Source organism: Vidua macroura, chromosome 8 (assembly GCF_024509145.1).
Source record: "Vidua macroura isolate BioBank_ID:100142 chromosome 8, ASM2450914v1, whole genome shotgun sequence".
Taxonomy (NCBI): domain Eukaryota; kingdom Metazoa; phylum Chordata; class Aves; order Passeriformes; family Viduidae; genus Vidua; species Vidua macroura.
Window position 1 is genome coordinate 33,542,414 of NC_071578.1, and position 14,867 is coordinate 33,557,280.

General features: G+C 52.4%; 2 protein-coding genes across 11 annotated transcripts; one reads left to right on the top strand and one right to left on the bottom strand.

The window, feature by feature from the left end:
* Positions 1-4,857: 4,857 nt before the first annotated feature.
* Positions 4,858-7,007, bottom strand: LOC128810743 (uncharacterized). Of its 4 annotated transcripts, none has more exons than XM_053983852.1 (4): positions 6,901-7,007; positions 6,535-6,642; positions 5,625-5,895; positions 4,858-5,119 (listed from the first exon to the last, which is right to left on the bottom strand). In XM_053983852.1, the coding sequence occupies exons 1-4, from the start codon at positions 7,001-7,003 to the stop codon at positions 5,062-5,064; spliced, it is 540 nt and encodes a 179-aa protein (XP_053839827.1). In that variant the 5' UTR covers positions 7,004-7,007; the 3' UTR covers positions 4,858-5,061. The 4 variants fall into 4 exon arrangements, 3 of the variants coding, with proteins under 3 accessions (XP_053839827.1, XP_053839828.1, XP_053839826.1); XM_053983853.1 differs by having other exon boundaries at positions 5,625-5,656; positions 6,535-6,723; XM_053983851.1 differs by having other exon boundaries at positions 6,535-6,723.
* Positions 6,614-14,867, top strand: LOC128810727 (putative lysosomal acid lipase/cholesteryl ester hydrolase). 7 transcript variants are annotated; one of them, XM_053983824.1, is made up of 11 exons: positions 7,129-7,406; positions 8,038-8,175; positions 8,258-8,366; positions 8,842-9,007; positions 9,707-9,905; positions 10,113-10,222; positions 10,536-10,672; positions 11,060-11,203; positions 11,642-11,713; positions 12,283-12,348; positions 12,781-14,867. In XM_053983824.1, exons 3-11 carry the CDS (start codon positions 8,283-8,285, stop codon positions 13,012-13,014), a joined length of 1,212 nt encoding a protein of 403 aa, XP_053839799.1. In that variant the 5' UTR covers positions 7,129-7,406; positions 8,038-8,175; positions 8,258-8,282; the 3' UTR covers positions 13,015-14,867. The 7 variants fall into 7 exon arrangements, with proteins under 7 accessions (XP_053839801.1, XP_053839796.1, XP_053839799.1 ...); XM_053983823.1 differs by having other exon boundaries at positions 8,277-8,366; XM_053983826.1 differs by lacking the exons at positions 7,129-7,406; positions 8,038-8,175 and adding an exon at positions 6,614-6,696 and having other exon boundaries at positions 8,277-8,366.

Sequence of the window (14,867 nt, forward strand, 5' to 3'; positions counted from 1 at the left end):
CAGCTCTGAGGCGTGGCACTGAGAGCTCCCACATGCTGGAGGTCACCTCCACGCCCAGGGCTCTGCTGCCCACCCCAACGTCACCCAGATGTTACAGTGGCACGCCACGGTGGCCGTGCCCGGTGACAAGCTGCGCCACAAAGATGTCAGAGAGAGCACTGGCAGGCAGCGTTCAGCAATGACAGAACTCCTCCTGGTACCCCAAGATGTGGCAGAGAGGGAAGGATGAGTCCCTGGGCATGGGCAGCCAGGGTGGAGGAGAGTAGAGCTGGTCCCTGCTCATCCTCAGAGCTGCTGCTCCCCAGGCACCAGCCCTGGGTAATGTGACCCAGCCCCAGCTCCCCATCCCTTTCACAGAGCCAAAAAGGACGAAGACCCAGGAAAATGTCGAACCACCAAGTTCTGCACGCATCAAATGCACAGCTGGAGCGGTAAAAACACCTCTCAGCTCATCTGGGATCCTTTCTTTCAGCAATAGCCTGGGCTGGAAGGAGAACAGGAGAACACCAACCTGACCTGCTGCTTGGGGTCCTCTGTGCAGTCAGCGGGGTTGGTGGCACTGAGGGAACCAATCCTTGGCTTATAAAGACACCCAGAGAGGCTGAAGCCTCTATTTTCCTCTATTTTAGAGGAATTTTTTTCCTCTACTTTAGAGGAAAATGGAGCTTGTCCATCAACGGCTGGCAGCCCAGTCCCTGCCCAGTCACACAGCCCAGTGATTCAGACACTGCACCCCAAATCCCTGGGAGCTCAGCAGCAAAGAGCCACATCCCAAAGTTTGGGACGTGTCCCCACCACCGGGAACACACAGGTCTTGTGGTGTCCTCCAGCTGGGACAGCATTTTTGGCCTTCCTTGGCAGAGGGATTCCAGCTGCTTTGCCTGTGTTCTGGGGTTGCCAGGCAGGCTGCTCATCCTGGCTTTCCAGGTGTAGGAACCTGTTGGCAACGTTTCAGCCCTGCATGTCAGCACAAGGCTCAGGCACCACGCCGGGGCTGAAAAGAAAGGGGCAAATCTCACCCAGGAAAGGAGGAAGAAACAGCACTTGCATGTGACACTGACTGAATTTTGTCAGTGTGGACATCCCAAGAGGGAGAATTCAAAGGGTGCAAAGCAAATCTCCCTTGGCAGGGGTGGCAATCAGCCCCCCACGGTGGCTCATGAGTCCCTTTTAACCACGTTTTCCAGCCCCACCACCTCTCCTCCTGCCAGGAGAGCAGTGGTGGTGGGAAGGGACCTTTGGGGTCTCCATCTCTATCCCAGCCTCCTGCTCAGCCTGGTTTGAGGTGATATCACTGCTGAGCAGAATGTTTCCTCTGTCAGTGCAAAATACCTCTGGCTTGGACAGACACACATCTGTTGTGGTCTTCACGAGCAGAATTATTGTTTGGGCTTCTTCCTGGGTTTAAATGCTGGCCTGGAAGAGCAGGATGAGGCACTTTGCAAGAGCTCTATTTAATTATGAGGCCTTTGGGTGCTGCTCCCCACGCCCAGCCAAGGGCCTGGAGGAAGGAGGCTGCTCTGGTAACAGCTACAGAGAGGTGGCAAAATGCTGGGTTGGGAGCCCCCTGCCCTGGCTGACCCTTCAGGCAGAACCAGGCACGGACCTGACAGGCAGAGTTGGGTGTTCCTTCGAGAAAAGAGAGCAAAAACCCTGCTGAGAAGGGCCAGAGAACAAAGTAGGCTTAATCTTCAAGCTGACCCAGGGACAGCCTCCACCAGCAGCAATGATGAGAGTCTTCTCCCTCAGCTTCCCTGCTACTACAGCTTGGGCATTTAACATTATTCCAGCAACACTCTGAAGTCACCTGCCCCTTCCCACCACCCTGGAGCCCAGTGGCTGGGGGGATGCTCCCCAAAATCTCTCCCTAGCCCAGCTCATGACCTCCAAGCTGCGGTTCTCTGTAGTGCTCACCCCAGTGTCCCCTGCTGCCACCAGAGCAGGGACAGGCTGCTGAGATGCAGAGATCTCTGCAGGCAGAGCTGCACAGACCTTGTCCTTCTCCCCAGAATGCCCCAGGTGCAGCAAAGCCAGATCCTACCAGGATGTGGGCAAGGATGCCCATGGGGAGCAGGGCTTAGGCCAGGGCTGCCTTTGGTCCCCGTGTCCTCACAAGCAGCTTCTGGCCTCCAGGCTCACCTTCATCTCCCTCAGTGGCCTGCAGGAAGCCTGAGGAGCTTTTCTTGGTCCTTCAGAGCTCCTTCCTCTCCCAAAATCCCCGTTTCCCTCCGTGCCTCTCTGGACAAGCCGGGAGCCCACAGCTCTCCCTAGGCCTTCCCCCCTTGTTTCTCCAGCCCCTGCCCCACCTCTTTAACCTCTCCTCCTGGGCAGGCTTGGCCACTTTTGGGAAGGATGACTCCACACCTGGCCCTCCGGCTCCACTCAGGGCAGGAGATGTGTTGCACACGCAAGCCCTGGGAGGGGATAATCCCCTCTGCTTGGCACTGGGGAGGCTGTATCCCACTGCAGAACCCAGATTTGGGTTCCCAGGGACTACTGGGACACCCCACATCGGAGTGAGCCCAGAGATGGTGGGTGGAGGCCGAGGCCAAGGTGCAAGGAGAGGCTGGGTGGGCTCAACCAGAGCCAATGGCTGATTCCCCCTGCCCAAAGGGGTCCCAGAGGCACCGGGGCTGGAGAGGCACAGAGAGAGCCCCAGAGGCACAGCTGCAGCACAGAAAGCCTGGCTGTCCTCAAGGGAACAGCCTGAAAAGTGTGAGCAGGGCAGCCCTGGGGCCAGGCTGGGGTCCCCCAGCTGCAGGGCAGCTGTCTGCTGGCCAGACAGGCTCTGATTGTGGTGGGTTGCCTGGCAGATGCAGAAAACCTCCAGAAAACATCAAGCCCTCTGCTTTCCCTCTTATCCAGGGCAGCACAAATTTGGTTGGCACAAATCCCTTTTGGCATGTCCCATTTGTGAGCTCCTCACCAGCATGGGCATGGCCAACAACCGTCCTGGTTGTCCCAACCACAGCTGGAGCCAGGACAGGTTTTCCCCCACCAAGCAGGAGCTGAGAGACACTGAGGGGACACACAGGTGGGAAGGGAGCCTGGGAAGATCCATGTCCAGGGCTGGGAGCAGCAATGCCACGGCCACACCTCCCTGCTCTGCCACTCTCAGCCCAGCACCCAAGGGACAATTGCCTCTCCTTGAAGCCCATGAGGTCTTCCCACCCTTGACCTGTGGTGGTTTGCAAAATAGCTCCAGAGGGAGTGTGGGGAGGGGTTTAGTGAAGGGAGCAGTAAAAAGATCAGGTAGGGAGGGAGCTCAGCACAGAACCTTATTTGGCCCCCTGGTGACAGAGGAGGAAAGTGATGCCTTAGATTTTAGCTTTTATGTATTTCACATTCTGTGCTGCTTTAGTGTGTGGGTCTGGGCTTCATATGAGGGGATGGTGAGCTCTCTTCACAGAGCAGGGAGACAAAACAATTCCTTCTCCAGCTGGGGACCGAGGACAAATGAGCCAAATCTCAGGCCCAAGAGCACAAACAACGTGGCCTGAAGAGAGAAAAACAAGCAGGATGGGACTGCATGGGCTGCAGCTGGAATTGGACAATGAACTCCAAGGTGCAAATGGAGCAGAACTTCTAAAAGTGAGAGCCCCTGTGAGCGGTCGTGCATTTTGGGAACATTTTGGTTCCTCTTGGATGGGCTCTTGTACTGCCCAAGGTGGATCCATTAAGGAGATCCTTTTAATAAATCCTTACTTTATTCTTTAACTCTGTCCAGCCTCTGTTCTAGGCCAGACTTCACAAGGCACAAAGGCAAACCAGAGACAGGGGTGACCTGGGGTTTTGGGGTTGGGTGGGATTTTTTCACCAGCAGACTTTAAATTCTGTTACTGACAAAGCAGGGAAACCTGAGCCCAAGTTTCTCTCTAAATTAAACTCAACAGCACTGATTGCACACACAGAAAGGAACATCCCACCTGCTCTGCAACAGAAGGAATGACAAAAACCTTTATAATCAGCTGAAAACACAGAGGATTCATGGAGGGGCTCATTCTCCCCCTCCTGCTCCTCCACAACTGCAGGAAGAAGAAAAGTAAAGCCAGCCAGGGCGTTGTGGTGACACTGGCTGGCAGCAGCCTCTGGGGATCTGTGGTCCAACCTCAGCCTCCATCAGGGACAACCTCACAGCTGCAGAGGGTTGTTGAGGGCCTGAGATAACAGCATGGCTTATCAAGGCTGCTCTGAGTCCGACAGAGCAGCACAAACACAAATGTTGGTGTTGCGGTGTGTAACCCGGCCAGGCTGCCCTGTCCCATGCCCTCCCAGGAGAGAGCTCCATCCCCCCAGAGCCCCGGGTAGCCACGGCCAGGCCACACAACCACCTCGTGCTCTGGGAGACGTGGGGTTTGTTGGGTTTGGGGTTTCTCCATACACCACACTTTCCGTGAGGGGTTGGGCAGGAGCTACTTTCCCTCACCAGCACTTTCACAGCACCCTCTGCTGCCCAGGCTTTCCTCTTTCCTTTGGAGAGCACCATCCCACGGACAAGCACTGCTCCAAGACTGTCGAGTCTTAACTTCTTTTTTGTCAGGGTCAGGATTAAATATATGAGATGGTGTTTCGTGTTGGCACTCAGATGTTTATTAGTTCTTATCTATGTTACAGTCTCACAAACCCTGAGTTCTACAGCACTTCATTCTAACAAACTAAAAATGGAGCTGTATCTCTCTCTACAAAGTCTTTTAAGGATAAACTGTCCAATTAAAAAATTACACCTAAATTATTTTTACTTTTAACCCAATAACCAACCACCCATGGCCCTCAATGGGGACTTTTTTTATCCAATTACACAAAACCACCCAAACCCATGGAGAAGGTGAAGAAGAAGGACCAGCCTCTGCCCCAAAACCTCCATCTTGTTTGTATATATGACTGTATTCTAAACCCTTGAACTCTAAGTTTCCCACCATGTGGTATCACACACTTCTACTCAAACTCCACACCCACAATCCCAGTTCTGTCATTCCATTTTGGAAGCTTCTCCACGGCCTCAGGTCAAATGCAGAGTTCTCTTGGGGGTCAGTGCCTGTCAGCACAGAAAGTCCAAAATTCTCAGCAACCAGGCTTCCAACACAAGACCTCAGTGCCCACATGGCCAGCCAGCAGCAAGCTGAAATGGAAGGAAATTTAGGAAAAACTCCCTGAGATGAAAGCAGCATGGGGCAGGGGATCTCAGGTCCCTCTCTGCCCGTGTGTGGGGGATGCTCCCTCCCAGGACTCCCATCATGGTCACACCAGTCCTGTCCTGGCAGCAGCAGAGGGGAGAGCAGCCCAGTGTTCACCCTCTGGCTGCTTTCCAGTAATCCCCTCCTCTCCCCACGCCTTTCAGTGGGTGCTTGTTGGAAGGAAATAAAATAACTGTTAAAGCCTATGCAATAAGCTTGGCTCAGAACTCTTAATTTTTATCTCGATGATTTTTTTTTCTGATTTTCTCATGCCTTAATAGGCTGTGCAATGATTCACCCTGGGGGGCTGCCCACTAATGTGGCCCTAAACTTGGTGCCAGGACCAGGAGTGGCCACAGAATCCTTTCTGATGTCCTGTCCCCAAAAGGAAGGCAAATTCTGTAGGTGCTGGGAGAAAGAGGGAGTGGCTTTTTTCTCATCTGGGATTACCTGATCCTGTTCTTCCACCTTTCCTCCTCTCCCTGCAGGGGAAAAATCAGATTCTTCTCTGAGCCACTGCTTATTTGAGGGTGAGGCAGCTGGGAGGGCTTCTGGCACTGCCTCCAGCTAGTCCTTGGTAGAGAGCAGTCATTAGAGCTCCAGGTAGAGGTGGAGCTGTTGAGGCTTTCCAGGGCTTGTCTGCATTTGGGCGAGCGTGGCTGGACCACACCTGGCAGGTGTTGGCTGCAGGATCCCATGGGGTGCATGCTCAGCACCAGTCCTGCAGCAAGGAGTGGGCACCTGGGTAAGGAGCGGAGAGGTGGCCACAAAGGCAGATGTCCCAAAAATGACATCAAGGGCCCGTGTGACCTGTCCCCTGCAGGGACCTCCTCAGGCACCAGGCAGCTCCTGGCCAAAGGCATCACCAGCTGGCAAGAGGGGAAGCCTGGCAAGATGTGAAATCTCCATCCACAGCTCCTTCCCTCCCCGGGGATGGATTTATTTACCTATTTTTTTTTATCAAGCACCCCCTGAAGTCACTACTGGGACTGGGAGCTTCTGCATTTTCAGGCTCATTCCATGCCAGGAGGCAGCGGGAAGAGCCAAAAAGAGCTTGGATGGCTTTCCCAGTGGAGTTTGGTGGGATGAGCTGGGCTGGCTCCACTCACCCCTCAGCTCCCAGGGCACCAGCAGCAGCCCCTTGCACCAAAGCCAGTCGCAGTGGAGCTGCAGAGCCCAGAGGCTGCTCACCCTCGGGTTCACAGAGGCCACGGCGATGCCAAGTGACTCCATCGGGTGGAACCAAGCAATTGGTTACAGCTCTCAGCCCTCCTCAGTGCCACGGGAACATTCCCAAGCCAGCCCAGGCAGGGAGGCTGTCTCCTGCCGGAGCAGACTCCAGCCCTCAGGTAAATTACACCTTGGCAGGAGGAGGGATCAGAGGGAGTGGCGGCTCCCGACGCTCCCGAATTCGGACAGAGGGAATACCAGCCCGATGAGAGCGGCGTGCGCAGGCAGCAGGGACCTTCTGCTCGGGGGACATCAGGGACAAAGGCTCCCACACCTCTTCTGACCACCACGGGTAATCCCTCCTGCTCGGGTGCCACCCCTGGGGACAGCGGGACCGGGCTGTAGGCACTTGGAGAGCCCCGGGGATGGCACAGCAGCGCTTCCCCGGGAGTCCCGGCTCCAGAGGAATGTCTCTGCTCAGGGAGGGGGGTGGGAGTGTCTGGAGAGGGGTCAGGGCCGTGCTGGTGCTGCTGCAAGAGGTGTCACCCTGCCGCACCTCTGGGAGGTCGCCGAGGGTTCTCCAAGTCTGCTGGGATGAGGGACAGTTCACAAAGGGAATATTTTTCCAAGCTGGCTGTTGAGAGGAAAGGGCCACCCATCCCAGGCAAGGCTCTGCCCTGGAATTTGCATGCCCTTCTCCTGACGCTACGTCACAAAAATGTGTTCAGTCTCTCCTTGCTTTGCTAAAGGCTCGCCCTTAAAATAACAAGTCCAGAGCCTCGTGGAGCCGCGTGGCAGGCGACGCGGCGAGGGCTCGAGTCCCCAGATCGCACCCCGGGGGGCTCAGGGGATGGTGGGGAGCCCTTGGTCCCCCGGGTGGGAGATGGGGTCCCCGGGTCCGGGCACGGCCACCCCGAGCCGGTGCAGCGGTGCAGGTTCTGATCCTCCTCTCCGACCCGCTCCGGCGACACCAGAGAGAGCAGGCGGCTTTTGTCACCCCCTGATCAGGGTCAGCCGGGAAGTGACAGAAACCTGCTCCCAGATCCCCTCTATTTCACCTGGGTGCGTGCAAGATACCTGGCGCTGGCATTCAGTGGGAATTTGGCAGGCCCCTGCTAAGTTGCTCCACACTATTGAACTCCCCTAAGTAGCTGAGGCAGCATTTCTGCTGCGAGTTTGTCACCTCCAACAAATCTACCCATTCCTGTATGGCAGGGGTCTGCCCATGGCAGAGGGGTGGGAACATGATCTTTCAGGTCCCTTTCCACCCAGAGCATTCTGTGATCCTTTTTTTGTGAAATAAAATAGCATAGTGAGATGCCTTGTGGTAGGAAAAAGCCGAAGCAGACACCAAAATCCTTCCCAGGAAGAACAGGGGTGTCCTGAGATGGCATTTCACTCAGGTCTGCAAAAACAAGCCAAGGGTATCCCAGGGTCTCTCTCAGCCATAAGGAGAACCCAAGCAAACCACATTATTTGATTTCTTCTTAGGAACATGGCCCTGCAACTTAAAATTGGGTGGTTTACTCCTCATTAGTTCAGCTATCAGTGGTACAAAATAACCTATTCTTCCAACTATCCAAGAAATTATTTTAAATGAATGATTTATTATCACGTCCTCGAAAACCTCCAGAAAAGGTTTGCCCAGGCACGTACAGATGTACCTGTACCTGTGCATGTTTCTGAATACCAGGGCCTGATGGAGAGCGTGGGATTAAAATGTGATGGAATTTGGACTCTGGCTTTGTTCAACATTAGCAAAATGAGCCATTTTCACAATTAGAGGACTTCTGTTTTGTATTTGGAATCATTTCACCTGTTGAGGGATCAGGTTGATATCCTGATGGAGGTGCAATGCACATCAAGAGAACTCCCCCCAGCTTCCGTGCCAGTGGCAGCAAAGTCTCTCAAAGTTTTGACAATGTTTTGCAGAGAACCATGATGTGGCTGTTCCTCACCATTTCTTGTTTCATGCTCGTCGCTGCAAAGTCAGAAGAGAACCCCGAGGTGTCCATGGATGTTGTAAGTCCCTTCTTTTCCTGCTCGGTTGAGCAAGTTACCCACATGATCCGTGCAAGACCCACGGGCTCTGTGTGTCTTCACCGAGGATTGACACCAGGATTTTATTAGATATTTGCCTCCCTGCTCTTATGTACACGGAGATTTATGGCAGGCATTTATGGGGAAGGCTTTGATCCAAGTCAGCAGGTTAGGTCAGAACAGCCCTGTCAGGCTCAGAGTTTGGCTGTCTGTGCTGCCCTGCTCTTGATTGCAGCACAAAGAGCAACAGATCTTCAGCAGACCTGCCAAAAATTCCGGCTGAAGTCATGACATCACCATGGCGTTGGTGGAAGGGACATTGGGAGGTCCTGAGCCCACCCTCCCCCTGGAGTCACCACCAGCACTGATGGCTTTGCCCAGCCAAGCCCTGCCACCCCTGAAGACAGAGACCCTCCATCCCTGGGGACTGTCTCATGCTGTCCTTCCCTTCCCACAGGGCGAAATTGTCCAGTACCACGGGTACCCATATGAGGAGCATGAGGTGGTGACAGATGATGGATATTACCTCACCCTGCAGAGGATCCCCCACGGCAGAGACAACCCAGAGAGTTTCAGCATCTCCCACAAGGCAGGGGCGCAGGCATCCAACATGTTCTGTCCCCGTAAGTGCCACTGGGAGCTCTGCCTGGCCCGGGCACCCTGAGAGCTTTGCTCGGCTGGAATAGCCCACGGCCAAGGCTACCTCACCGTGGGCTGGGTGCTCCAGGAGGCAGCTTTCCCTGTTGGAAAAACCAGGCAAATAGCCTCAGAGGCAGAAGAAATGCAGGTGCCCACCATGCTGACCTTGTTCTGAGAGGATTTGCTCCAAAGAGGAAGGAGGATGAATGGGGCAGAGAAATCTTGCCTCAGGTTTTACCTCAGCTCAAAACCAGAGAGTGGAGCAGTAAAAAGCCATTAATCAGGAAAGGAAACCAAACCAGTTGGCCAATCCAATGCCATCTCACTGTTTTGCATCCTTCCTGTGTCCAATTCAGTACCATCTCACCATTTTGGCATCTTCTGTTCTGCACTGAACCCCCTGTTCCAAAGCAATTGTGGGGTGATGCCCAGTTCTTGGCAGTGTGCCTCTCCCCTGGGAAGCAAGTACACCCATGTGTATGGCAAATAAGTGTAAAAAAACCCCAGATTTCCAGTCTCTGCCCTGGCCTTCTTCAAAAACACCTCCCCAGAGAGACTGAGGACAGAGGACAGTGTCCCTGCACTGGTGTCACTTCAGAAGGTGCTGCCAAAGCAATACCTGGATGTGAATGATCGATTTTGCTTGTGGTCAGAGAAAATTATTCCTCCTCTTCTTCCTCCAGCTCCAAAGGCCGTGGTCCTCCTGCAGCATGGCCTGGTGTTGGAGGGAAGCAACTGGGTCACCAACTTGCCCAACACCAGCCTGGGCTTCGTCCTCGCTGATGCTGGCTACGACGTCTGGATCGGGAACAGCCGGGGGAACAGCTGGTCACGGAAACACGAGGAATTTGAATTCTACCAGCAGGAATACTCAGCTTACAGGTATTTGTCATGAAACTGGAGGGTGGGCAGGTCCCTGGTACCCTCAGCAGTGTCTGCAGGCTGGAGGAGGGGTGCTCCTGACAGTCACACCCTCTGCCAGAGGTCAGAAACTGGGTTGCCTGTTCCTGCCGAAGCTCTTTCCCGCATCCAAGTAGCCATGGCAAGGTCAGCAAGGGTGATTTTGTCATGTGCCTGTCTCCCCTGCAGCTTCCATGAGATGGCCATGTATGACCTTCCAGCGTCCATCAATTACATCCTGCAGAAAACGGGGCAGGAGCAGTTGTACTACGTGGCTTATTCCCAAGGCACCACCACAGGTACTGAGGAGGAGAGCAGACCCGGCAGAGTCACGACAGCTGTGCACCCCCAGTCTGGGAGTGTTGCTAAAACCTTGGTCAGGGAGGAGAATATCCAGGCATTCCCAAACAACAAAAGGGAAAAGAGCAAGTAATTGCTTTAACAGAAGAGTTTTGAGCACGGGCAGCCCCAAACCGGGTGCATCTCATTGCTGCCAGAGCCCTGCTAGAGCCACCTCTGAGGGAAGGGCCTTCCGATGGGCACACACACCTGGAGGTCAACAGCTGCCTCAGGAACAACAGGGCAGGGTCTGCTTCCTTCTCCCTCACGCAGGTTTCATTGCCTTCTCATCCATTCCTGAACTGGATCGCAAAATCAAGATGTTCTTCGCCTTGGCTCCCATCACCGTGAACTCAAACATGAAGTCACCCTTGGTGAGGGTGTTTGACCTCCCCGAGGTGCTGATTAAGGTGTGTCCTCGCCACACGTGAGGTGTGAGGGGGAGGTGGGACTGGGAAGGTCACCTGAGACACGCAGGGCTTGTACATCACCTCCATCTCCCTGCTCTGTGTGTTTGTGCGTGGGCTGTGAGCCTGGAGGGCAGATAAATCATCTTCCTGTCCAACCTTAATCACAGAACTATTAACAGGAATTGGTTTTGGGTCCCTTCTCCCGGGAGAAACCTCTCCTAGGAAGGTCAGGGCTCTTCCAGGGCTGTGGCCTTTTCTGAAAAGCCAAAATGACAAAGCACAGCAAAGTTGTCAGCAGCTTTCAGGGGTGAGCAAAGAGGTGGGGAGCACCTGGAGGCAAAAAAGAACATGATACACCCCACTGATACACCCCTCTGACTTCCACAGCTCATTTTAGGACACACAGTGGTCTTTGATAAGGATGAGGTCTTGAAGCAAGTGATTTCCAGAATGTGCACCTACCCCATGCTGAAAACCGTGTGCTCTTTGGTCTTTTACCTGCCCGGTGGGTTCACCAACAGCTTGAACGTGGTATGTACACTGCAGCTTCCCTCTCAGAGATCCACTTCCTCCCTGTCCGAGCCCGAGCTGTCAATCTGCTGCCTCCACGTGGCCTTTCACATCTTTGGCTGGTAGAAAAATTCAGGCTGGAGGCACCAGCGTGGGGGTTCCTCAAGGTGTAATTCCTTAATATTCCAAAAAGGAAACGTGTTAGGAGCAGCACATGGAGCTACTGCCATGAGCTGAGCTTTGCCTTTGCAAAAGGACCCTGAACACGAGGCATGGAGCCTTACTTTGCCTTGGGAACCAGGCAGGCTAACATGGGAACTGCTCAGCTTGCTGCAGGGAGCTCTACAGCTCGGTGTGAGCATGTGGCTGAGGCTCGTGTGCTTACTGAACAGGTCTGGGTTTATTTCTGACGTGGATTTTTTTGGGGGGCAGAGAATAAACCTCTCTCTCTTCTTGCAGAGCCGCATGGATGTCTACCTGGCCCGCTACCCTGACTCCACATCCCTAAAAAACATGTTGCACTGGCGCCAGGTAACTCCTCGTGTTCTCCTCCCTCTCTGTTCAGGGGCTGAGAACAATCCCCCACTGCTCCCCCTGCAGAGCTGTGTGAGGGAGAGGGAGGAAAGCTGCCCTGAAACACTGCTGCAGGTGAAGTTATTTATTCCAACAAAAGAGGTCCAAGAGTCCTTGGGGCTTGTAGGAGGTGGAGGTGGAACAAAGGCTGGTGATAAACCAGACAGGAGACGCCACAGTGAAGGCTGAGGGTCAGTAAGACCACCAATGATACAACTAATTATTGAAAACGTTCTACTCATGTCCTTCTGCTGATGGCATTGACCACAACACACAAAAAACTTGCCCAAAGGTCTGATTCATGTCTCCTTTCAGGCTTTTGGTTGTACACCACGTTCTTCCCTGTGGGTTTCTTCCCGAGGTCTTCCTGGGGCTGGGCTCTCCTCCCAAAATCCAGTACCAGATGTAAAAACGGCTTCCCTGAGCCTTGGTGGCAGGAGGGAGCAGTGCAGTCCCCTGTCACCTGTTTTATCTTTCTTAGAGCTTCCTCCAATGCATGGATAATAAACATAACTCTCCTTTTCCAGCTCTATCAGACAGGGGAATTCAAATATTATGATTACGGCAGTGACAACATGCTTCATTACAACCAGGTAAGAGAGAGCTCAGAGCAAAAATATAAATATCCCAATGAAAATATCGCAGTGGCTGAGACTGTATTTGGAGAATTGAGCAGCCTGGGCTAGTGGAAGGTGACCCTGCCCATGGCAGGGGAGCTGGGACAAGATGATGTTTGAGGTCCATCCCAACCCAAACCATTCTGTGATTCCATGAATTGCATGCTATCTATGGAATTTGCTTTGTATGGGGAAGCAGGTTCATAACTTTCTAATAAAAATAAGGGACTCAGTCACTCAATGATGGCTTTTTGACCCTCTAGTGAAAAGAACAGGAGCCCAAGGTACAGTGAGGCTCCCTGGTGATAGTTCCTCTTCTATCCCTTGGGATAAGGGAGAAATTCCAAGCAGCCATCAGGATACACTTTGAATTTTTGGCTTGTCCATTACCTCCCTTCTGCCTTCCAGACCACTCCTCCCTTCTACGAGCTGGAGAACATGAAAACCCCGCTGGCTGCCTGGTATGGGGGCAAGGACTGGATTTCAGCCCCTGAAGATGTGAACATCACCCTGCCCCGTATCTCCAACGTGGCCTACAAGAAGTACATCCCTGAATTCGTCCACTTTGATTTCCTCTGGGGCAAGCAGGTCTATGAGCAGGTCTACAAAGAAATGCTTGACCTGATGGAGAAGGGTGCCTAAGAGCTGAAGCAGTGGCAGTGATTGTTGGCTTCTCAATGACTTCTGGGGGTTCTTTCATTTGGGGGGAAAAAAAAAATTAAAAATAAGAAAAACTGGGGTGGGGGGAAAGCTCAATAAACTGCTACACTTGGTCTGGAATGATATTACTCTGGCCAGTGAGGAAAACCATGCAGTCCAATGACTGGGGAAGCACTCTGGACTGAGGTTCAATAGGCTGAGGTCCCTGCAGAAGTTGAGCATGGCCCTCACACCCTGGGTCTCCCACACACCTCCCTCACAACCAGTTTAGTGGAACTTGGCTCCTGGTGGCCATTATGGACTCTGGGCTCTTTGAGCTTGGGTTGCCAGCTGCAAACAGCTGGACAGAAGCTCCGTGCCCTCCTGGATGCTGGTGTCCCACAGGAGCAGGTCTGCTGGGATGGAGCCACGTGGTGGATGGATCCTGCTTTATTCACCTTCTGGCAACACTTCCACACCAAGAATCCCAACATCCCGGCACTCACTGCCCTCATTCACAGCTGGAAGGAGCTACAAACGTCCTGCCTGGTGACAATGAAGAGTAGCCAAAGGTTTGTACCCATGAGAACCTCCCACTTTACTAACAGAGGGGATATCTTTCTCAGATTCATGCTGATTTGGATAATCTTACTTATGCACAAAGGAGTTTCAATAAGTTCTAGCAGGAAACACCATTTTGCACCACTTTAAGCTATTCTAAGGCACAAACCCAGCTGCAAAAGCCGCTTTTTGCTGCCCCTCAGGGAATGCTTTTGTGGGAGGAAGAAGAGTGTGGTGGAAAGCAGTAACAAGCCTAAATCTGTTTTCAGCTTCTGGATTAAATTGTTAACAATACCTTGATCAGAGGAGGAATTGTGAATTTGCTGATTTGTGTAACTATCTTCTTAAAATATGCCTGGGAGGAAGCAGGGCAAAGGATACGGTTCTATTTCCACAAATATGCAATATTAATAATAATAATAATAATAATAATAATAATAATAATAATAATAATAATAATAATAAATTGGATAGGGTCTTAGGGTCTACTGGGCTCTGTGTGGTTGTACTGTTAACTAGAGATTAAAACTCTGGAGGAATTGCCCCCTGGGAGGGTGGGCAGGCCCTGGCACAGGGTACCCAGAGAAGCTGTGGCTGCCCCTGGATCCCTGGAAGTGTCCAAGGCCAGGTTGGACAGGGCTTGGAGCAACCTGGGATAGTGGAAGGGGTGGAATGAGACAGGCTTTGAGATCCCTTCCAACCCAAACCATTCCAGGATTTTGTGGGTGTGGGGGTTTTCAGCACAGACCTCTTGCCATGTGCAGGCGAGGGAGATTGCCCAATGCTCCTTGTGCTCAGGGGTCATTTCCAGTGGCTGGTCATGCTGGCAGATGCCCAGGGTGCCACCAGCATCTCCCTGCAGGGAAGAGGTGGGTGGTGAAATGTTGGAATCGTAGATGCTGAGAATTTTAAACTTTCTCTTCTAAAAGGCACAGGCTCACAAAAGAGCACTATATTTGACCTAAAGCTGTAAAGAAGACTTCCAAAATTGGTTAATAGCACTAAGATTACGAGCATGTAGTTAGTTAAAAGTCTGTAATATCACAAAGTTAAAAACTTAAAGTTTGAAAATATAGAAATAAATATGAAGCAAAATTAAAGTTTTAACGCAGAAACAGGTTGTTCTTCTTCACCTTCTTCTTCCTTCTTCTTCATGAGTTTGAGTAATATTTTGTCATTAAACAGAAAAGTCTGAATTGCAGGCTTTAAGAGATCAGTTATTAAAAATTAAAAGAGAAAATAATCTGTGTCATTTCTTAATTAGATAGTTTAGTCTTAAAATACATCGTAACAAA